The sequence below is a fragment of the Cynocephalus volans genome, chromosome 3, assembly GCF_027409185.1.
Source record: "Cynocephalus volans isolate mCynVol1 chromosome 3, mCynVol1.pri, whole genome shotgun sequence".
In the NCBI taxonomy this organism is placed as follows: domain Eukaryota; kingdom Metazoa; phylum Chordata; class Mammalia; order Dermoptera; family Cynocephalidae; genus Cynocephalus; species Cynocephalus volans.
In genome coordinates this window covers 75,412,708-75,437,308 of record NC_084462.1, presented here as the reverse complement: position 1 = coordinate 75,437,308, position 24,601 = coordinate 75,412,708, and the positions used below count along the sequence as shown (strand labels likewise).

At 40.9% G+C, this 24,601-nt stretch overlaps 1 protein-coding gene across 2 annotated transcripts in view; it reads right to left on the bottom strand.

The window, feature by feature from the left end:
• Positions 1-7,487: 7,487 nt before the first annotated feature.
• Positions 7,488-24,601, bottom strand: part of CSNK1G1 (casein kinase 1 gamma 1) — a 176,916-nt gene continuing 159,802 nt past the window's right edge. Inside the window, exons 11-13 of one of the 2 annotated variants that reach the window (XM_063089193.1) lie at positions 24,332-24,442; positions 15,210-15,316; positions 7,488-7,859 (exon numbers count right to left, since the gene is read on the bottom strand). In XM_063089193.1, the coding sequence (XP_062945263.1) occupies positions 7,805-7,859; positions 15,210-15,316; positions 24,332-24,442 (273 nt within the window). In that variant the 3' untranslated portion in view covers positions 7,488-7,804. The remainder of the gene's footprint in view (positions 7,860-15,209; positions 15,317-24,331; positions 24,443-24,601) is intronic. The other variant, XM_063089195.1, reaches the window with a different exon arrangement.

The window sequence follows — 24,601 nt, the reverse complement described above, 5'->3', positions numbered from 1 at the left end:
CTCTCCTTTTACAGCTCCTGCTTGTGTTGCAAAACTGGCTTCAAAACCCACTTCCTTTCTTACTCAGTCCATGTCACTTTACTACCCACCTTCCTCTCCCTTCTCTAATCCTCCCGGGCTTTGTGCTGAGTCTTTGCAGTTTCTTGTGTACGCTGGTCTTGCCTTCCTTTCTTTACCTATTTTCCCAAGTAGGCACTTTTTTGTGAACCAGGGAACGTGTTGCATTTTATCTGTATACGGGTCCCTCAACACTGCTGCAGGACTAAGTGCTGTTCAAGTAATGGTTGGGATAGCTTCACTTTAGCACTGAGGGGGGAAATAGTATATACAACAGCCTAAAGCTTAGTCTTCCTTTTCCAAAGGGCTTCAAGGTCAGGGATAGTCATCAGATGCCCCCATAGGAATATTTCAGGTCTTAACACACACTTGGTGTTGTTCCAGTCTACAACATACAGATGCTCGTCGACTTAAACAATGGTAAATCAAAAATATGGCAAGTCAAAAATGCATTTAATATGCTGATCATTATAAGTAAAAAGAATAAGTCCAACCATCTATATATTTTGGTACTGGGAGTCTTCTACACCCAGAAAAATAAAAATGATACACACATCTTATATGTGAAATTTGGACCTATGGTTTTATTAAATGCCTTTGAAACTAATTTTCAAAGATTAACTTTGTAGAAATTCCAGGTTGTAACAGCCTAGATTGTAGGCATGGCTCCATTTCCAAAGTTGAACTATGCAATTTGGTCTTTATATGAGATGCTGAGCTGAGTTTGAGGTTATGCATAGCCACTGGCATTAACTAACTTGTCCTTCCATAAACCAACGTCACTGCAGCCAGGCCGCAGAGCTTCAAAACAGTTCTTTTGTAAACACAAATGACATTTGTTATTTTCCATCCTTGCACCTTAATCCAAACCACCTCAATCAGGTGGAGGTTCTTCTAGGTAAAATTGTTACATAAAGATGATCTTCTAAATCCACCCTCCCACTTCCACCATCCCCCCCCCTTTTTTTTTGGTCTGTCAAGCTTCTTTCCCCATTCATTGATTTCACACTGCCCATAGCCAGTGAGAAAAATTTACCAAACTATGTTTTCCAAGTAGCCTCCTGCACATAAGGAGCTAATGCTAAAATGGCAGAAAAGCAGGCTTTCCCTCAAGCCCTTTCAAAAGAAAAAAATCAGGTTGGACAAAAGGCTCTCAGTGTGAAACTTTTCTCTCATGATCTTAAGTATGTTTTCTGTTCCTACTTGCCTGCCAGTGAAAAAATAAGTCATTAAGTGGAAAGTAGTAATAAAAAAAAATCGGAACTAGCCAATCATGCCCAGATTGGCAGTTGTTTTGTTGGCCATGTTTATGCACTTATGATCTTTACATTGCACATCACAGTTATAGCTTCTGTCTGTACACATTCCTCATTAGTAGAGCAGAATTATAAAGCTATTTAAAGTTGCTCCAGGGCTGGCCGGTTGGCTCAGTCAGATAGATCGTGGTGTTGATAACACCAAGATCTAGGGTTCAATCCCTGTTACCTGACAGTCGCAAAAAAAAAAAAAAAAAAAAAAAAAAAGGCCCACAGACCAGATCCTGTCTTCATGGTATTCTACCACCTAAGAATCACAGGGATACAGGAAATAATAATATGTGAGTGGTAATCTTCAAACTCTTTCCAGAATATTTATTTTTGAAGTGACTCAGGAGAGGACAATGTTCAATCCAGAGAAATGAAGAAAGAATGCCAAAGTGCCAGGCATTATTTTGATTCATGGGAGCCTTGAATCACACCAAAGTTAGTCCCAGCCATGTTCTTAGTTGCAATTGAGCCACAGGGAGATTAAAAACAATCAAACTGGGCTGGCTGGTTGGCTCAGTTGGCTAGAGCAAGGTGTCATAATACCAAGACCAAGGGTTGGGGATCCCCACACTGGCCAGCTGCCAAAAAAACCCCAACAGAACCCCACAAAAATAGTCAAACCAATAAACTAAACAAACATGTAAAAGTAGCCAAGAAAGGTAAGACACTTTATTTTACATACAAAAAGGATGGAAACTGAGTCCTTTCCTCTCTGAATTGAGGAAGAAATATACTTAAAGATCACATTTCTGTTTTCCATGGTGCCCTAGAAAGTGGGCTACTCTGAGACAACATATGAGGACCCATTTTCCATATTCTCCAGAGAAGGCTACTTCCTCTGCAGAGTTCTTCCTAACGGTATACAAATCTCTCTCCTGGAGGAAACATTTCAAATACACTTAAAATTGACATTCATATTTAAAAATACTACAAGTTTCATTTTCACAGCTGAGCTTTGCGACCAGTGCCAGGGTTTATGAAACATTACATTATCAAAAAAAGAAAAAAAGAAAAGTTAAAAAAAAAAGAAGCATTTAACACTAATCAGACACATCCACACATCAATTAAAACTGATTTCCATAGCTGATTTATACATTATCTAGTTTTTAAAAATTGCAATCAATATCCCAACATCTTTTTAAGAGTACAATGGGTAAAGATCAAAGACAAATAATAACATAATAAATTATACATGTAATATATCTAATGGGAATTGCTGAATCAACATTACTTTCCATTGGGAGGAGGTTATAATATTTTTGGTTTCACCTCTATCTATTCTGCTGTTACTCTTCTCTCTGCTTGATAAATGGGGCTCTCACTCCCAGAGCCAGCTTGCTGAGACACAAATTTGAGAAGCTCACTTGTCACTTGTTTACCTCTGAGAATATTCAGGAACACATGGTTCTCAGCAGCCTGGGCTGAGTCTTTATGGAAGTGAAATGCACACAAATGAGCACATATACACACACACATGCAATCACACACCCTTATCTGTAAATACATTTCCGCCCAAAGAAAAATGGCTCATCTTTCCTGAGAGATTCCAGATTGATAAACCTAAAAAGGCTTTCGTTGCAAGGGCTTGCCTGGGATTTGGTCTGGAACTCATGAAAAGAAACACTGAAAATGTCTCACCTGTCCTGAAATGGGCTTGAGGGGGTGGTCAGGACAGCTGTCCTCTTGTGCATGTTACTGGGATGCCTACACTGCACCCCCATTTACTACTGTAGATAATCCTCTGCTCTGAGACCTTAAAGGTGGTGATGGCACCGGAAAAGTGATGTGAGGAGTAAAAGAAGAAAAAATAACAAAAGAAATTCTGTCCACACAACCAAGATTTCTTTATAACATGAAGTTTGGTAATCAAACTTGAAATAAATGGAGTACATGTTCACTTTTTCCTTTGTAAGCTGATCTACCAATACTGGAATGGGTTTCCTAGTTGCTTTTTGAGAAAATGTCAGCTATTATTGTTAATATCCAGGGAACCTACTTAATATTTTGAATACAATGAGAAACCATTCATTTGCACTTAGTCACCTGCAAAAGGAGTTAGGAAAAACAATTTTAAGACTGCTTACTGGATCAGAGACTTCCAAGATTCCTTATTTGTGGCTAAAACACTGCTCATAAATCTACAAACCCACAGAAGGGCCACGGTTGCCTCTTCTTTTTCTTATTCAGAAACAACCCTCCCCACACCCCACCAATCCAAACCCAATGGAATCCCAATTTGATTCCTACTGACCCATCATGGGGAAGATGGGGTGTCATGGGCCACCAGCTTCTAGATGGGACTTCCCTGGCATCTGCAAAAGCATGGACCCCAGAGAAAAGTGCCTGTCACCCACATGGTCAATCCAAATGGGGTGCCTACTTATTCTGGCTCCCTGAGGATTTCTGGAATTCATCTGCCCACCTTGGGGCAATGATGGGGATGGTGGCAGTGGCCCAGCAAAGGCAATGTTGGCCGTATGGCATGCAAGCTCCCAATCTGAGAAACTCCAGCCCTAGTGAGGCTCTGACATCAGAGACAACATTGTCAGGGCAACTCAATGGTGATGGAAAACTGGTTTAAATACGAAAATAAGAGGTGGCTGGGACACAGGAGGCATGCGGGCTTGGGAAAGATGCATTAGTTCCTTTGAGGAGATGCCTTCTAAGCTGCCATGCAAGATCTTATTTTTAGGAAATACAGGCCATGCTTGCTTACTGGGGACGGAGAAGGGATTATATCTTTTATATAAATTTAAAAAGCTAAAGCTATAACCGTTAGTAACCACTTTGACATCAACATTGTTGCATACTTCTGGCATTAAAAGTGGTTGCTAACACTGAAAATCTACACTGAATCTGCAATACCAGTGTACATTTCCACTGAACTAAGTTGAAAGTTACTCTAGAGGCGATGGATGCCTCTTCTGGCTAATGAGCGGGGGCTGCTTTTTGGAGTTCAATGAGCATAAACAGGCAATCAACACTTTCAGAAACCTCAGGATCCCCGCTTTCACTTGTAGCTCATGCATTCCAAAGTAAAATGGAATTTAATTGGAGGCTAACCTCCAGTTAGCCTGACTTGTAGCTTCCTAGACCCTGTTTACTCCTAGGCAGACCCTGAATAGCAGATGAACGTTACTTAAGGCAGTCAAGGATACACACTGGCTGCTGGGACACTCCATCTACCCTTGTGATACAGTCTAAAGTGAGATCTCTAAAATGTGCCAAGGTGTGTAGAGCAACGGGTCAAACTTTACATGCTTAGACTGCACAGATGTAAGTCATGCTCTGGCCACAAGGAAAGAACCCTTTATATGCCTTGGTGGAATCCAGGCCTGCCTGCTTCAGTCTGCTCAGGACGCAATGCCAGTAGGACTTGGGAGAACTCCCAGTGGTATATCAAGGGTTTTTAATGGACAGATGCTGAATCAGCTTTAAAGAGAAACAACTGCATCCATCAAATCCCAAAGAAAAAGATCCACAAGCACCATAAGTGGATTTGGGGGTGGACGTGGGGGTGATAGAGGGAGGGCCCAACTCCAAGGATCTGGCTGAGGCATACAGCTAAGAAACTGTAGCAATAGGCCTGAGGAGGGAGCTCTGATGTGCTGGTGGGGCCAGAACTGATGGCCAAATGGCTTCTAGTGTACTCAGTTTCTTACGGTTTTGTTTTCTAAAGAACATGACAACAGAATTTCCCGAGTCTGAGAACACCATGGCATGCCAATGGCCCTAGAAAGATCACCATTAATTACCTTGCATGCCAAAGGGAACTGGGGCTCTTCACCTTTGTTAAGAAAATTAAATATACTAGTTAAGAGATTTGTGGGGGTTGGAGGGTGAGAACAATGCATTAGGAAGGACCATATACCCACCAACTGCTCAAGAGCTAGTCTTTTAAAAATTTTAAGAGACACACAAAAGTTACAAACCCAAGCTACAAGGCAGCCTGCTCTGCAGCCAAGCTGCTCATTGCCTTTGCTTTTTTATGGAGTGGGGGTGGAGGGGTTGGAAGAGGCACTTGGTGGAGTATAGAGTGCCGTGATGCTCCAGGCTATGCCACCATTTCCCCTGCCCTCCCTTGAGAAGCAAGACATTTTTTATACAGGGATGAGGAAGTTAAAGTTTCTAAACACTAGTGTTGCTCAAATGCCAATGGAGACAATATGGAAATTTCTGCGATGGAGCTTTAATCATTAGGTAATAGCAAGGCAGCAAACTCCAATTTTCAATGTCCTTGCAAGGAAGGGTGTGACACTGCATCTCCCTGCTACTCTATGTTTCATATACAGAAAAATTTCTTTTAAAGAAATGAGATTACGATCTTTACATTAGCTAAGCAGGTTTGAAGCCAGTGAAGTGATAATCAGTAGCCAAGGGTCCAACGGAACCCAGTAATTCTGATCCATGCTAACATGGCTATTTCTGCTCCATGTAAGGTACATCAAGGAACTTGTCAGGAAATGCCAACTACCAGAAAGTATCCCCACACCCTCCAGTCCAAAAGACAGCTTTACTTATCAAACCAAAGGTAAAGATTTCTGTTCCATAAGCCACCAGACTAAGTCACCAGCCACTGTCCTCCATGGTTAGCTGTCTACTCCCAGATACAAGGCTTCCTTTCCTTACGTAAATAATCCTTTGTCCTCTGTTACATCTGGAATGAAAAGTCACTGTCTGGATAAGCTATAAACTCAAATGAAAATCGAGCATAAGAGTAACTCCACATACTGCTATCTTTTCAAACAGTGAATGAGGAACCAAGATCCTTCATAGCAATGTGAATACACCATGGTGGGAGGTGGAGGGTGTACAGGGGAAAACATGCTTTGATGCATGGCCATCTTATCTGGAAGAAACCTATGTCCAACTGAGAAGACAATTTCGGACCTTTCATTTTAATCTTTTTCCTGTTTCCATCACCAACTAACCTTACCCTTCTGCTCACTGTAGCCCCATGTACTGAGTCCTAAGCCTGCTGCTATGGACCTGCTGGGAGAAGATCTTCAGGGGCTTGCTTTCTGAGAAGACAGGCCAGCCCCAATGCTACAACTCAGCTATTGGGGCAGACAGGACACACCAATTTTCTTATCCTGGCCCTATAATGCCATACCCTGAGGCTCCTCTGGCAGTTGGAAGGCAGGTTCACTGTCGTCCTCTTTTTGTCCACTAGTAGCAATATGATAGTGGCTGTTTGATCACTAATTTTGTCCCCCAAGTCACCAGGAAGTCACAAAGCTATCTAGTTAGAAGTCCCTGGCAGTAGAGGAAACAGACATTTCAGATTTTGTTGTTAAGCATCTCCTTCTCTGGGACGAGCTGTCTCTGGTCACAGTCTGGGCTCGCTGGCTCATCCCATGTGCTGTAGAGTTAGGTTTTCAATCTGCAGATTGACTAGGTCGAGAGGCTCTGGTAGGGCCATTCTTCAACAGCTGAGAAGATAAATGAAAATTCAAGTATGTTTTCTTGCCAACCTGAATGTTCATCTGTTCACTCAGAATGACAGTTTGGCTTCTTCTCTTCTGGGTGCTGCAGATTAAACTCTTTCCGTTGAGAATGTCCTCTGGACCCATGTTCTCTCTGAATGGCTTGGCTGGCTCCCTTCCCCTCAAAACAGAAAAAAGCAAAACTCCCAGTATAACCAGACACAATATGCATCTGTCATGTTTTTTGTTTTTTTTTTAAAAAAACTAAAAGTGCAATATAGTCAGTTTTCTTTCCTTTGATCAGAACAATCTGCATTGTCCTACTACTGCCTGGAAAAAAAAGAGTTCGCTTGTCAAGAAAGCTAAGAATGCCAATACAAGGGAACAGTAGACTGCAGATTTCTCACAGCTTGTGTCCTACAGTGTACTTCACAGGAGGGAGGAAGGAGCCTGAACCCCGTGGCCAGCTGGGATGGAGGCTGCACAGGCACAGAGGGAGAGGAAGCTATACTGCCAGACACACCTGGGAGGAGGAGAAGGTTCTTCTCCAACTCAGGTCTGTCATCTTCCTTCTGCCTTCCTGGCCTTGCCCCCAGCCTCTTGGCTCCTTCCTCAGACAAAGCCTTTAAGCTCACTAGCTTTTATGCTGGAGAAGGTTGAGGGTTGGGCAAGAACCAGGAGTAAAAGGAAGGAGAATAGTAGTCCTTGAGTTTTTGTGAATAACAACTTCACTGTAAACAATGGGAAGGAGAGTCAACCAGGTAGCCCCAAGGGCAAGCAGTGGAGGAGCAGTAGCTCTGGGACCTGCTCAGAGCCTTAGGCAGGTGGGGATGGCCACTGGCCCACTGGGCCCTGGCTGCCCACACTGGCTCCTTCTGGGGGCATCTGTTTTCTTTTTGGTTTGAATCTCCACCCTCTCCCACAGAGGAGTCCCTTCCAATGAGAAATGGTAGGAGCTTCAGGTGCAATCGAGTCACAGTCCCCAGGGCCCGAGGACTCCTGGGAGGCACTGGTCACTTGTGGCGCTGAACAGTCTTCTTCCTTTTCCTCTTAAAGAAACAGCAGCACCTGGAGCACAAGGAAAAGTACAAGTCAGTGGGGAGGCCTGCAGCTTCAGCAGACTTCTGCTTACTACAGGGGGTGAAATTTTTCCCCTGGCACCCACCCACAGGCCGCCCACCATCTACAGTGTGCACAATGAGGCAGTAGGCAGTATCTCCAGGAAAGTCAAAGGAAGCAGCTGCTTGATTTCAATCTACAGCCACCCAACCTAATTATCAAAATGCTGCAGGCTAAGCTGGGCTGATATAGCATTTCAAGGAGGATGAAGGCGGCTTCTTTCCTAGTCTAAAATCCAACCCAGATACCTCATCTTTGTCTGAAACCAAGGCTGGGGCTCCTCAGGCCTGCATTAGAATAGTCTGCATTGTCTGCTCCTTGAAACTAAGGGCAAAATTATTTAATGCAACTCACTGGTCAGCAGGCAGGGAGGCTAAACTCAAGCAAACAAATCCCATGCAAAGTATGATGTTTGGAACTCTGGGAGGACCTCACAATGCTACCTATCAACAATTAAGCGTTCTTTCCATCCCCTGTCCCACCCAGCTACCTGGAGTAGGCAGGAGAAGCCCTAACTTTAATAAGAGATGTGAGCTCACATCTCCCGATTGACACCAATACAGCCCCCTTTTCATTCAGAGGGGACCAAAGATAGAGACCAGGAGCTGATCATCAGGAGGTTCTCTGGTCACAGGGTACTACTCCCCAACTTAGCTCCCTGAGACTGCTGCTGCTGTTGTCAGATGGGATTTAAGAACTGGCCCTGTTTAGGGTCGAGGTTGGGGCCTGCTCCCTTCATGAGCACTCCAAGTGCTACCTCCTGGGGAACAGCCACAGTTCTGGGACATCCCTGTGCCTGAGTATCCCCTCCTCACTACTGTCTCTGGAATAGGAAGCATCGCTCTTGCTTAGGCCAGCCAAAGGGGATGGTGAGGGTTGCAGCAAGGCTGGTGGAAAAGATATGTCCTTTCCAGGGAGCCGACACATGGGAAATGAGAATGTGAGGGGCAGAAGGTGGTGGATGAGTGAAAGATGCCAGATGATAGAGGGGAATAACGTTGGAAGTACATATAACTCAGACCTGCTGAACCTAAAAGAAAAGAAAATCTTTTTCTGAGAAATCTATTTTTGGGTCTCTTGTCTAATCCTTCCAGTTTTAATGCAAGGAATATTCATATGGAAATAAAGAACTGCTGCTTATTTCCCTTAGGTTCTCCACTGTAACTAAGATTCCCTCTCTTTTTAATTAGACCCCTTGGTATTCCCACATCCAAAGGACTAGTTATTAAAAACTTGGAGAAAATTTCTTAGAATGCAGAAATAAACATTTACACAGACAACAAGAGGTTTAACCATATCTGAAAGAATCAAACATGGAAATTCTGGAAATAGGAGTTTCTTAAGAAGGTCTTAAGACTTTCTCTGAGAGTATCAATGACATTTGTGAAGTACTATTAACGGGTGTGAATATAGTCACTAACCAATATAGCCATGAGTATTTGGAAACTGAATAATTTATTTTAAATGAAAATGACTGTTTAAAATAGTCCTCAATGGAAACCCTGGGGAAGAATTCAAGAAAAAAAGTCTTTTTTCTGTACATATGCTTCAGAAATGGACATGTTCCAAGTTAGATGTCCTGAAATTAATATTAAAAGGGACAAGTTAAATCTCATAAAAGCACCATTATTTCAATAGACTTACCTGTTCCTTCTTAACCATGATTTTTAGAGGCATTACTAACTTTTAAGTCAATTTCTATTCTTATTCTTTTTGGAAGATGCTAAGATGATAATTCTGAGTTTTTAAATAAAAGCAGTCAAAAAAGTCTGAAATACTGTTTAGGTCCATTTCAAAGTGTACGATGACTTCTCTTTTACCTCCTCCAAGGAAAATCATGAGAATTCATGCCTGCCTACAAACATATATTATGATCTGATGTGCAATGTGGAATTCACCTGACTGGAGGAAACTGTGAGCTGTGGTTCAGAGGAGCTGGAATACTTTACATTTTAGAAGCCCTAGATTAATTTTTTGCCAGTTACTGTAGTTAATGTTTTAGCGAAGCTTTAAATAATTCTACCCATAAAGAAGCAGGCTCCATAACCTGCTGTTCAACTGTTTGGTTTCTGTGGTGACTTCTAGCAACAGGACCCATTAAACTGGATCAGACTCGAGGATCAATCCCACTGATGGCCTCCATACACATGTGTTACTCTCAGAAGAGAATGAAGGCAGGTGATGAGGCCAGGTGTGTCTGAGGTTCCCTTCCAGTTGATTCTTTGATTGTTTGGATGACCAGAAGTTCTTAACATGCTGGGGTCAAAACTGATCTAAGTCTCCCTCCTCACAAGTGCTCTTCCCTCAGGCCTCTGACCCATTACCTTTTCCATACCGCTCTCTTACTATGTCCTGGCTCTCTCCCTTCAGCTGCTCCTTTGCTGTGTTCCTCTTCTATGCCACATTTATACATTCCTCCTTTGCTCTAATACTTGGCTCAAGTCCTGTGTTGTCCATGAAGTCTTCCTTGAACATACCTGTCCACAGTGACCCTTCAGCTTCTCCAGGACAATGACGTAAGTGTCCTGGAGAACTCCTTGTCCTTTCATGTATGTATGGCTAATCTCTCTAGTTAGATGATTTCTAAGCTCTTTGGGGCAGGTCTTGCGACCACCTAGAGTTCTAAGCACAAGGTTGGATGAGCACATAGGAGGCCCTTAAGTATTTGTAGTCAGGATCGTGTGACTGACACCTCACAGGAAAAAACAGACCACGAGAATGTCAGATTACAGACACATATTTGCAAAATGAAGAGGCCAAATGTACTCTTTGACACCCTAAGACTACAAATCCTATATCCATAAAACCCAGTTGTTATCTTCAATACATCCCTGTCCTCTGTAGGCAATTTGGCTTAGATAGTGGGGTTCAGAAAGCAGTGTCCGACCCAATCACTGAAGACAAATAGAAACAAGGTAGTCACAGAGTCTAGTAGGCTGCTATCTCCATGCAGAATATAACCCTATGCTTGTAGACAATGTGGGAGAGTTACAATCCAGACTGCAACAGACCAGCAAGTTCAGGAGCATCTGGAAGGTCACAAGGAGTGTCCAGGAAGAGAGCTGGGGATGGGGCCTTGTCCTTCAGCAAGAATGTTCCTCACCATACATTGATTCTTTAGGGCTTCTGCTTCCATATACCCCATGTTGTTCCTAAGAATACATTCAAGGAGCCTTTTCCAGGAGTAGAAAAGACAGGTTCCAGTATCTCAATTAGCTGAGTCAAGCTGAGTCAGCCCTTGGCCCACTGTATTCTTTATGGGAATAAAGAAAAAGACAATAAACGAAAAACAAACAAACAAAAACAACCCCCAAAACAACAACAACAAAGTGTCTATCTCTCCTCCAAGAAGGAGCTCTCTCTTTTTTTTTTTTAGAGACTCTTACTCTACACATTGAAGAACCAGCTGAATCAAAAAGAAAAGTCACAGATTTTTCCAAAGCAGCAAACTGCCAGGTTAGAGAGCAAGTTGCAATATCATCTGGCAACAACACTGTCCTTGTGGTTGTGAGGAAACACAACTGATATCTAAACAACTGATATAGTAAACTTGTTCTCTTATCTCTGTCCCTTTCCCTCTGATAATATCTGGTCATATTAATTTGGGAGAAAATTCACTCAGCTAGAAACAGATAATTCTGGATATTGTGGGATATTGTTTTGGCAGGAGGAGGGAGCGATGAAGTGGGTTTGAAAGGAAAAAAGGAATAGATTAATTCCTGGATATAGGTCTGCCCCATCCCCACCTTGTAGATCTAGTTCCCCAGTCTGGGTGGTTATGGCACAAGAAGGCATATGGAAGCCATTCAATGTTCCTAAGGCATTTTGTTTGGCTTTGCCAATCCCAGCCTAGTCTGGTCCGCTCCCCTTGTATGTGGACTGGAGAGAGGGACTCACCACAGGTTGAGCATTTTCAGGCAGCTACAGAGTATGTAAACAGAAAACAGAAAGGAAGAGAAAGAGAGAGATATTAGTCCACAGAGGTGAGATGGAAGCGACTCCCTGTGAGCCATGCAAACATGCAATATGTGTCTAAGTTTAGTTTCTTCCTCTGTCAAGGTAGGGTAAACAGGCCCAGGCCCTTGGTCCCCACATTAAAGTGGTGGGGGCAGGAGCCCGACAGAAGCATCAAGGTGGGAGCTGGATCTCAGGGGCAAGGCAAAACAGAAAGAGTTGTTGGGAGCACCAGGGTAGACTTTCCTGGGCAACTTCTAGGAAGGCAGCAGGGGACAGAGCAAATGACCGTGCCTGTAACAACTTAATCAAGCACCAAGGCTGAGCCATTTTGATTCCCACATGAAGTCTTACGGTGCAATGTTAAGCTAACCTCCCAACTATTCTGAGAAGTCCCTAGCCTTTCTACAAGTCCAATATGCCTGACCAAAGCACCTAGAAGTTAGCTCTTCCTCTAGAGAGTGTGAAAAGGTTTAAGAGACACTTACATTATCTTATTAGAAGATGAATCAGAGGGAGGACGGTCACTGTTCTGTATTCTGTAAGGTATAACTTCCACAGAAAGGCCTCAATCTTACTCTTATGAAATCTCAGGAGAAATGAGGTCCACGTCTATTAATAGCTAAAGTCTAAATAACCAAAAATTCCTGTGTACTTACTATCACAAAAATCAATCAAAAAGTTGCTTGCCCTCACCACCCTTCCAACTATACTTGAACAAGGACATGTGTCCTACAGCTAGAGAAAAAGGAAAGTGAGATGTTTATTTTGTACATAGAAAAATCAAAAACCTATTCTTTCTTTCCACCTTTACACAAAACAAGCTGGGTGAGAAACACAAAGCCAAAATCTTAGAAGAGAAGGTTTTGCATAGTCTCCCCAGTATCCAAGTTGAATGTCAATATAGGCAACAGCTCTCTTTACCCCACAAGCAGGCTGCATGAACAAATGGCATCACAGCTGCCTACAATGAGGGATTGTTAGGGACACCTTGTGCTTCTCTAGCTGTGACTTCTTCCCACGGAAATAATCAAGCAGGTGAACACAATGGCTATGCCTTTCCTGCCCCACTATAAACAGAAGGCCAAGAAGAATAACATATGGTTGGACCCTGACATTTCCTTGGACAAGATGGATTGGTGGCTTATGAAATCACTAGGAGAAGTACCACACAAAATGCCCTAAGCCATGAGGTTTTTTTGTTTGTTTTCTGTGTTTTTTTGGCAGCTGGTTGGTAAGGGGATCCGAATCCTTGAACTTGGTGTTCAGATGATGAATCACGAGTTTCGGGATGACATTTGGTCAAATACAATTGCTCCCCACTGGTTTCTACATCTTTCAGAAGGCCCACCTGGAGTTAGTGGCAAAGAGGTACAGTTGTGCTTTCTGCTAAATGAGAAAACTTTAAACTCTCTTTACATTCTAGAGTTTAGAATATACCAGAACAGAATACATCAGATTGAAATCTCTGTGTGTGAATGGCCGCCTGTCTTACACATAGGACACAAACACCACACTCAATACACAATTAGTGTATACATTTACCAAAATGAAATGAAATGAATGTGTTCAAAGGATAAACCTGTATAGGGCATATTACAAGACTAAAGCCCATCTGATCTTGGTATTCAAAGTATACTATTAAATACATAGCTAAACTTCTACCCTTCAAAGTAATAGCCACAAAGGTGAATTGGGAGTGGAGTGGGGATGGGAATGTGTACAGCCATCTTTCAAGCCAAGACAATGTTTGGATCAGACCGTGCCCAGTTCAGTGGTTCCCAACCTTGGCTACATACTAGAATTACCTGAGATTTAAAAATTCTTGATGCTCAGGCCACACCCCAATAAACTAGACCAGAATCTTTGGGATCAGGCTCAAGCATGTATACTTTCTAACACGCCCCAGATGACTCCAAAGTGCAGTCAAGGTTGAGATCCCAGAGGGTGAAAGTACCATACTGCTTATCTGGGAGAATGCAGTTTTGTCACGGAAACAGAAAAATTATGTGGAGATCTCCAAGATCCCTAAGAACTGGAAACATGTTTTCTTACTAAAAATGGTCTCCTCCTGGCAAATTTCCCCCCAACTTATGTATCAGTGCCTTACATAAGCCGGGAGAAGAGCATCTGAAGCTGCCTATAGTCAGCAGGGGCTTGACAGGAGAGAGTCCAAGTCATCCTCAGTTGCTTTTTATCTATTGGATAGGAAAGCTCAAGCCCTGGCTTTCCAAGGAAAGAATCTCTTGAAGGCAAAGTGAGTTCATCAAATAGATGGGCAGGAGAGCAGAGGCGTGAGCGGGGGAGGGGGACAACCATGCAAGGTGTACGCGGAAGGAAGAAGAATGCAGGTCTCAGCTGGCCTCACTGACTTACACCCAGAGCTGTACGCATGTTTTAGCTTGTGTTTATGCCAAATTTGCGGGCTCAAGATACCATTTAGGGCACAATATCACTATAAATATGTTGGCTGCTTTAGAGAACAAGATACTCAAAAGCTCAAAAGGGCTTAGAAGAGAGGCCATCCATGACAGGGCTGGCAGCAGTTACTCTGCTACCAGAGTAACTCTCTCTCCCTACCTTATGTTTTTTTAGAGTTTAAATCTGGATCTGAATTTGGGATGGGGGAAAAAAAGGAAAGAAATGGTAGAAATGCTGCTTTTGCAGCAGAATCGGCAGTTATTTAACCTTCCACCCCAGATTCTAAGAGTTTCAACACAGACCATGCAGAGAGCACCAAGGGGCTGGTGGCATGGGCAGGGCAAGACACACACATGCAAGAAAAGCAGAAAAGGGCACAGGGGTAGCTTCCTCACCCTCTTGGGATTAATGTGATTTCCTTTCCTTCCCAAGTCTCTCTCACTCATAGGTACAGACTATTTTTCTTGCCTGACTTATTTAGTCTCTCTGAGTCCAGAATCATTTGAGAGAGAACACTTGTTTCAAGACTATACACCCAGAGTTATTAGCCAACAACCAGAAATCTAAGGCTGTTCAGCATGGCCCATGGTTTAATAGCAGTTTTTCTCTGTAACCCATAGGGAGCAAGAAGGTCCAGGGCCCCAAGTGGCTCATGGCTACTATCTTTGTAGCCATTATCCCATGATTCTTTTTGTTTACTATTTCTTTTGCCCCATGTGGACTAGAGAAATGTGACTTCCCAGAAATCGCAGCTAAAGAAGGGCAGCAGCAGCCTTAAGGTACCATGCAATAAATAAAATGGTAATGGAAGAAAGCTGTGACATAAGCATGAGGAATCCATCTGAGATGAGCAGCACAGAGAGGAAAAGACGGAAAAGATTTTTCAACCCATGACTCAAGAGTCCCCTTGAAAGATTAACGTACTTAGCTTCCTCCACTACCTCCACCTCGGCATGAGCTGTGATTGGTGCATTGGAGTGGTTTCCAGTGGGGTCATCGACATTCAGCTCTCCATTGGTTGAGCTAACCACCTGAAACAGAAAGACAGAGTGTGACAAGCACCGTGACAATAGGAGCCTCCTGCCAGTACCAGAAGAGGGTCACTAAGGAAGATCTGGTCTTTTGCTTAGGCACTAGCCAGGCAATGTTTGAGGAATGTCTGTTTTCCTGGGTTAAGGAGCCAACTGTACTAATTTAGGGAAGGTTCCCAGATCCATATCATGTGAGAACAATAAATTCACTGATGTAATCATATAATGATAAAAATAACTTCCATACTGAGTGCCTACTCTGTGTTAGGTATTCTGCTACATTGTGTGTATAAATTTAATCATCACGAAAATCCTATGAAATAGGTCATACTACTCTCTTTTTACCCATGAAAACACTAGGAAATGAATTAATCAAGGTATGGAGTTAGGGTCTGTGGACTTCCATGAGGGAAATCTGTCCTAAACATATAGATTTTTTCATTTAAATACACACAGTACTTTATTAAGTTAAAAATAACTGTACAGCTAACTTCTAAAGGTAAAATCACTTTGCTCCCTCGAATATGGGTAAATTCTATTCCTCTCAGTTAAAAAATATTCTCCAAAGGAAACCAATAATTGGCACCAGAAACTATAAACAGTCACACTTTCCTTCAGAAATTTCTTCATGACTTTGACTATTGGTTTGAAGTTACTCAAATAACAAGACTGCCATATCTTCTCTGGGGAGAGGGAAGACAGTAAGGACACACTTGTCTCTTGGAAAACCAGTCTTATTTCAATGCCTTTATTGCAGGTTTACTGTCATCCCACTTCTCACTGATGGTCCCCGAACTGTAAGTGAAGGCTCTCACTCCTGTCATCTGGTTAATGTGGACCCGATCAGGCTTCTCTTGCTTGTGCAGCTGCTTCTGCCACCTGGTCTCATTTCCAGCACATGATTCCTGTTTATGTGGGTGGTGGGAAGTGGGAAAAGGGACCCCACTGGACAAACCACTCTGCTGTTAAAGACCTTCGCTGAAACATGGGAAAGAACCACAAAATAGGATAAACGGTGTGGATATCACATGCCCCTTGGGTAAGTAACTTCATCTATTTGAGACTGTTTCTTACAGGTTGATGTGAGAATTATACAAGAAAATGTATGAGACAGTGTCCAATACAATACCTGGTATATAGTAATGGAGGCAGCAGAACACAGTAGACAAGAACTGGGTTCTAGAGTTAGTCAGCCCTAGGTTTGAACCCCAGCTCCACCACTTACTTGTTGTGGGTCCTTGGACAAGATCCTCAATCTGTGTGTGCCTGAACTTTTGTAAAATGGAGAAACAATGCTGCTTACCTAAGAGGTTATTGTGCGCACAATCCACAGAAAGTGCTGAGACCAGTGCCACGGTATATGGTAATGGCTCAATAAATGGTTTTTTGTTTTGTTTTTTCTTTTTTGTGACTGGTAAGGGGATCGCAACCCTTGGCTTGGTGCTGCCCGCACCGCGCTCAGCCAGCAAGCGCACCGGCCATCCCTATATGGGATCCCAACCCACGGCGGGAGTGCCACTGCGCTCCCAGAGCCGCACTCTCCCGAGTGAGCCACGGGGTTGGCCCTCAATAAGTGTTTATCTTACTGTTATTCTCCCTCCATAAATGTTTATTCTTATCTACCTCTAGCTCTGGGGTCTTTACTAGGAGTTAATCTGCAAAAACTTCTCGAATAGCCATAATGAGGAAGGTGGGAGGAAATGTTTAGTAAAAGCAGCCTTTGGGGCAGACAAGATGAATACTACTTAATAGCAATCGATATCTACCATTATTTCTAAGGCAGAAATAATTATTGTTCTTATTAATAACACATGCTTTAAAAAAATCAAAACAACATAGTTACTGAAAAAACCTACAACATTAAGTTTGGACTTGCCCAACAGAGACCCAAATTTCTGCTAGTGATCAAATTTAGCATCTCTGATTAATGGAAAAACTTGACCTTATTTATCTCCTTAAATGCTATACAAGATAGTATTCTTGCCAAAAAAAAAAAAAAAAAAAAGCTTTATCTAAATATAATCATGATGAAAAAAATCAGACAAATCAACATGTGGAATATTCTACAGGACAACTAGCCTGGACTCTTAAAAAAAAACAATGTCTTAAAAACCTTTTTTTTTTTAAAAACAATGGATAACTGTTATAGGTTAAAAGGGATAAAAAGAGACGAAGAGATTGAAAGAGAATGAAGAGGTATAACAACCAACACAATACAGGAACCTTGATAAAACCTGAACACTATAAAATTAAATATGGGGACAACTGGAACTAGGGGAAATGTGATATGGACTGTATATTAGAAAAATTTGGAATTATTAATTTTCATAGATACAACAATGGCGTTATTAGTTACATGAGAGATTGTCTTTGTTCTTAGGAGATGTAGGCTAAAGTATTTGGGGTAAGGTATAATGTCTGCAATTTACTTTCAAATGGTTTGGCAAACATACACACACAGACACACACACTCTCTCTTACACAGACACACAGAATTAAAGCAAATGTGGCAAAAATCTTAAAAATCTGTTTATCTAAGTTAGGGATACACAGGGATTCATTACGTCTCCTTCTCAGCTTTTCTACAGATTTGAAAATTACAAAATAAAAAGTCGAGGGAAAAAAAGCAAAAACAGAAAGTTGAGGAGAGATAGTTTACAAATTGGAAAACCACAGTTTCTCACTCTAATGCTATCTTGTTAATTTCCTCAGTCCTATATTTGCTTCTTGTGGGCACGTTCTGGCTGCACACAAGTGATAACACTGGTAAGTTCTTTCTGTGAGCACAGGGGTTGTAGCAGAATCATAGTAGTTTCTTAATGAATAACTTAGGAACTAGAAAAGAAGTTAAATAAAATGTCTTGGCTTCTAATGAATAAAGCAATAGTAAGCATCACCACTGACCTGGTGATTTTGGGTCATGGTGCCTGCTCACAGCATTTCACATGTCTCATGCTTTCTAATTTCTCATCATTATGAATTGCTACTTGGCCCACAAGCAATGCCCTTGGGCAATCTAGGGAAGAAGAGGTTATCCCCACTTTACCGACTAGATATCTTGTATGTATCAATGAACAACTGGTCTCAAATGAATCAGACACAAATGGGAACCTCACCACCAGTTCTCTACCCTGAAACTTACCCACACCACAAACATGCCAGGGAATAAATGGTTCCAAATTTGGGCCTTTACAGCATCCACTTAATTGCTTCAAGTTGGAGGTACAGTTTGTCAAACCCCTGAACCGCTACCTGGATGTACAGTGGAACAGATACTAGTTGTAAGTGACAGAAGTGCTGGATTCCAGGCCTAGCTCCACCACTCACATCCTCTGTGGACCCTGTTTTCTAATTCTTTAAGAAAGGGCCAATAATGCTGGTCCTATCTACCTCATAATTACTATGGCAGTTAAATGCAATGATGTCTAGAAAAGAGATCTGAAAAATTATTAAAAAGCTTATGAATGTAATGAGTTATTGATATTTTAAACAATATCACTATTATTCTTTTTCTATTAAATTTTTAGTATAACTTCATTAAAATGTAAGCTTTATATGTATACCCGGAATATTGACATTTATTTTGCTGTAATCACTATTAAAATTAATCCTACATTCCTCTAGCTATATCACATAAGACCAAAGTAATTACTATTTTATAGGATTATCCATGAGAATGACTATGTTGACATTCAGTCCTTAATACTGGTAAATATCCCTTTTCGGGGTCTCAAACATTTGAGTTATTATTTGCCTTTAAAAAAAATCACTGTGAGGAAAAATCAGAGCTGATACCCAAGGAAATAGTGTTTCAGATGATACATCATTCTTAAGTCTTAATGCCCTTGCTTGGTCTTGGAGATTTCTAGAAATTCTCTCTATATATGTATATTTTCCCCCCATATATTTTAATTTAAACAACTTCAGAGTAATCTTTTTGAAAGAGAAAAATATTGTCTTCTTGAATTTAGGTCTTTTACACAGAGGATCCGTGGAAGTACTGGAAGGATGGGAAGCACAGGGGTCTACCCATTAAATAGGTTGAAAAAAGAGTGTCCATGTACCTTATCAGAGCACTCTCCTTATCTTGACATTTTTCACTACCTCGTAGGGTCACGGTGGCTGCCAGGTCACTCAGGTTAGGCCAAGCATGATTTCACCACATTCCCTCTGGGAAGTGAGACAACTCAGAAGTATATGGACATCTGTTTGTACTAGAAAGGTATGGCTGATCTGGTTTGTAAAAGCATAGCCTTGACAAGTTTACAAAAATTGAGGCTAAAAACAGTATAAGCCCAAAGCTGCAGATGTAATAAGGAGCAGTAGAGCTCCACATAATATTAGGTAAATGGTACAATTGCCTCTCCAGTATCCAAATGCTTAGGATGCTGATAGAACTTAGTTTACAGGGAGTAGGGGGAGGTTGCATTTTTCAAAAGTGCTGCCAGAGACACTCCTAATTGGCTCTAATTCTAATAAAAAAACAACACTTCACAGTGGACAGCAGGAAACAAACTCCTGTGTTCTAGGAACATAACTCTGGTAGACTAAACCATCTGGATATGCCTGACTATGGGGTGTCTTTCTTTTAAAATTATTATTTACTTTTTCTCTAATTAGAAAGCAAGCAATGCTTATTGTTAAAAAAAAATTAGAATATTAAAAAAGACAACATAAGAAGTGCAGGTTTTCAGTAACATCATCATATGGCAGTGGCTAGTAGGAAATTTAGCGTATATTTCTCTAGAGCAAGGGTTCGCAAAATATTTTCATAAAGAGCCAGATAGTAAATATTTCAGACTTTGAGGACCATACAATCTCTACTGAAGATACTTAATCAACCTGACATTGTAGCATGAGAGCTACAGGGCTATAGCCAATATGTGAACAAATGAGCATGGCTGTGTTCTAACAAAAGTTTATTTACAAAAATAGGCAGGGGGTAGAATTTGGCCTACTGGTTGTGTTTGCTCACCACTAGTCTAAATTGTTTCTTATTTTCACTGCACACACTAGCATATACACGTGCACATGTGTTTTCTCATATATATGTTTTATTATATATTACATATGTTTCATATATATTGTTATTTTCATACATATAAAAATAGTAAAAATGGGGCCAAATTTTACATATTGCTTTGTAACTTGCTTTTTTTATAACATATCTTAGACATTTTCCCATAACACGCAGAGATCTATTTCTTTCAACTGAATGGAAGTATTATATTTGTTTAGTTAATGCTGAAATGATAAACATTTATTTGCTTCTGATTTTCTGATATTATAAAGAAGCCGGCAATAAACATTTTAGAATTGCACTGTCCAATAGTAGCTACTGAGCACCTGAAATTAAACTAATACAACTGAGATGTTCTTTAAGTGTAAAATACACACTAGATTTCAAAGACTTAGTTAAAAAAAGTAAAATATCTCGTTAATATTTTCTATATTAACTCATGTTTAAATATTTTAGATATACAGTGAAATAAAATATATTAACATTAGTTTCACCCACTTCTCTTTTAATGTGGCTACTGGAAAATTTAAAATTACAAAAGTGATTCATTTCTTTTGAATAGCACTGTAATAGAATATATATCTATATGTATATTCTGGGGTATATTTATCTGAAACTGATTTACTGGATAAAGTGTAGATATTTAAGATTTTTTTTTTAATTGAGTATACATATTTTGGGGGTTCAATGTTGATGTATGTTGATCAAATCAATATTATTAGCATATATATTATTACCAATTGTACTTATTCTTCATGCCCCTTATCCAATCTCTCACCATCCCCCTCTCCCTCCCCTCTCCCACCTCTGATAACCCTAGATTTCTTCTCTCCTTCTGAAAGAGTAACGGTTTCTCTGTTGATCTGCTGCCTAGACGATCTGTCCAGTGCTGAGAGAGATGTGATCAGGTCCCGCACTATTACCATAGAGTAGAAGCCTCTGTTCTTCTACAGGCTTATAGCTGTTGTCCCAGGATCTCTTAACTTTACAATTACATTGGGGAGTCCCTTTGCTTCTTTTCTGTGTTTGATTTCTTGTTTCCTGGATCCCATATATTCCTCTTTCTTGGTTTATATACTCATTTTGGTAACACACTGCCTCCTGTAGCTTCATAAGAAAGGGTACATAAGAAGTAAAATTTTCGAAAGCATAGTTTTTTGTGGCTTTTTTTGGGTGGCTGGCTGGTAAGGGGATCTGAACCCTAGTTTGAACACACAGATTTTTTTTTTTTTTTTTTTTTTTAAAGATGACCGGTAAGGGGACCTTAACCCTTGACTTGGTGTTGTCAGCACCACGCTCTTCCAAGTGAGCTAACCACCCATCCCTATACAGGGATCCGAACCCGTGGCCTTGGTGTTATCAGCGCCACACTCTCCCAAGTGAGTCATGGGCCGACCCTGGACACACAGATTTTTGAAAACATCTTTATTCTATATTCACAGCAGACTGCCATTTTGATTAAGTATAGAATTTTTGGTAGGAAGTGATTTTTCCTCAGATTTTTTAAGGCATTGTTCATTACTATCTAGCTTCCAGCATTGCTGTTCAGAAATTTGAAGCTATATTAATTCCTGATCCTTTCTTGGCACATGACTGTTTCTCTTTCTGGAAACTTGAAGGATCGTCTTTGTGTCCTCAGTGTTCTGAAATTTCAATGATGTATCTTGGTGTGGTTCTATCATCCTTTATGCTGGGTACTCAGCAGGTCCTTTTGATCTGAAAACAAGTCTTTGATCCTGGGAAATTATTTTGCTAATGATATCCTCCTTTCCACTTTCTCTGTTCTCTCTCTGGGACTCCTATTATTTAGAAATTGAACCTTCTGGACTCTCCTCAAATCTTATGTTGTTTTCTCTATTTTTCATCAGTCTTTTTGCTCTGCTTTCTGGGAGCCTTCCTCAACTTTATATTCCAAACCAATGAATGAACTTAAAATTTTTGTTTATCATGTTTTTAATTTCCAAGAGCTCTTTTGTTCTGTTTTTAGAATGTTCTTTTTTTAAACATTGCTATTGTTTCTTTGTTTTGGTCTCTTTCTTATTAAAGGCTTTTTTTCAGAAGTCTGATAACCCTTGATTGTCCACTCATATTTAAAAGTGGGGGACTACATGGTTAATTGGCACTGTGAGAACATGAGTGGGACCTGTCAACTGTCGATTGCACTGTAGGATGATCTGGCTGGGCCATTTCATTGGGGAAACCCTGCTGTCAGTATCCTTAGATGTTTTCTATTGGGCTGGTCAGATTTTCCAGAGCATACTCTTTAAATCTCTTACCCAGAAGGTACAGACCTGGCTTTCATCATTCTGAAGCTCTAAATGGGGAAAGTAAGCAGGCAGTATGTACACATTCACTGAACCTCCCAATATTCAGTATAGTACCCTGCCCCCAACTGTAGCTCATATACCCTCGTCCAGAGACCTCCTATTTTGCCCTCTCCATAGAATAAATCTTTGGTCTTTGCTGGGGAGGAGAGAGATCTAGGGATCAATGGCTTTTCTGTTTTTTATTTTTATTTATTTATTTTTATTTTATTATTTTATTTTATTTATTTATTTATTTATATTTTTATTTTTATTTATTTATTTTTTTTAAAGATGACCAGTAAGGGGATCTTAACCCTTGACTTGGTGTTGTTAGCACCACGCTCAGCCAGTGAGCGAACCGGCCATCCCTATATGGGATCCGAACCGGGGGCCTTGGTGTTATCAGCACCGCACTCTCCCGAGTGAGCCACGGGCCGGCCCATGCTTTTCTGTTTTTTAAAAGGCTTCTTAAACAGACTTCCAACCAATCTTCCTTATTTTAGCACATGTCCCGCTGCCCCTCTTCCACTTGTAGAAGGCCAATTCCTGAGCCTTTTTGGGAATTCTCCAAGTGAAAGCAGGCGTAATTCTCAGCGATTCTCTCTATTGGCTCAGGATTCAGTTTTCTTGGGACTCTTAAGTCACTTAATAATTGCTCATCTGCTTTCCAGCAACATTTTGTTACTGTTGCTTTCTTTTCTGTTTTCTTCTCCATCCTTATATGAATTTATGCTTTACCATTCTTTTAGTGTTTTTTCAGGAGGGTGTAAAAGTAGGTCTGTTCAATCCATCATTCTTTCCTAGATGTTCCTTTGAGGTTTTTGCAGGCAAAAGCTATCGACTTACTTCCTGTGAATAACATGCTCTCTCAGTGAATCACTCCTTGTAAAAGCATATCCTAGATGATCAAGCCTATCAACATGCATTTCGACACACAAAAGGCCCATCTACCCCTTTATAAGAATTTATGTCTGGTAGGTCTGGATTAACTTGCATGCCCAAACTGGTGCTATCACTTACCATTATGAAAAAAATATTTAGGTTAAGATTATTAGAACAGTCACATATAAGAAAAGTTAAGAGATACAAGATGTTCTTAGTACTAAACAGAGAAAAGAGATTCAAGACAGCCCAAATGAAATCAGAAATAATTTTCCAAGACTACACTTATTCCAAGGAGAAGAAAAGGAAATAACCCAACTTACTGGGTACCCACTCAGAAACAGTTGACTTATACCAATTAACATTCTCAGCTTGTCATGTGCTATGGCACATATCATCATGAAATAAACTATATATGCAGCCCTTAGTCCTCTATCCAAAAAATACTTTATACGTTTCAGGTCTATACAATTCACAGATGTGACACTAACATACTTCTCCCTTGACATTATTTTTATGGTTTACCATGAGTGCATCAAGGTTGTAGGACTAGGTTAACCAGAAATCAGTATCAGAAATCATATAGATGTTTCCTAATCAATGACAACAACAAGCAATCATCAACATGTGACTCTTACCTAAGTCCACCTAGGCACAAAATCAACACACAGACATTCAGTTAGCTACAGAAGCAGCTCATCCCTGCTATAAGTTTCCATTCAAAATGATCCCAACTTTCAGAAGCAAGACAACATTCTACCAGCCAATCTGGGAAGGCCAGGAAAAGGCAATAAAGGCAGTAAGTACCTGCACTGATCCCCCATGGCGGTCTGCAGCCAAGTGAGACGTCAGGTATGAGGTATTGGTCTGCCGGCTGGGCTGGATTTCCCACTCTCCTCGGCGTTCTGACGATGCAGTCTGCTCAGGCATTAGGAAGCATGAGAGCAAGATATGGAAGGACAAGTAAAGCAACAGCAAGCAATAACAAAATCAAGTACATTAGTGTCCCAATGAGTTTTGTTTTTGTTTTGAATTTTAAACTAAGGGCTGCAAAGCACTGAGAAAAAGTTAGCTTGG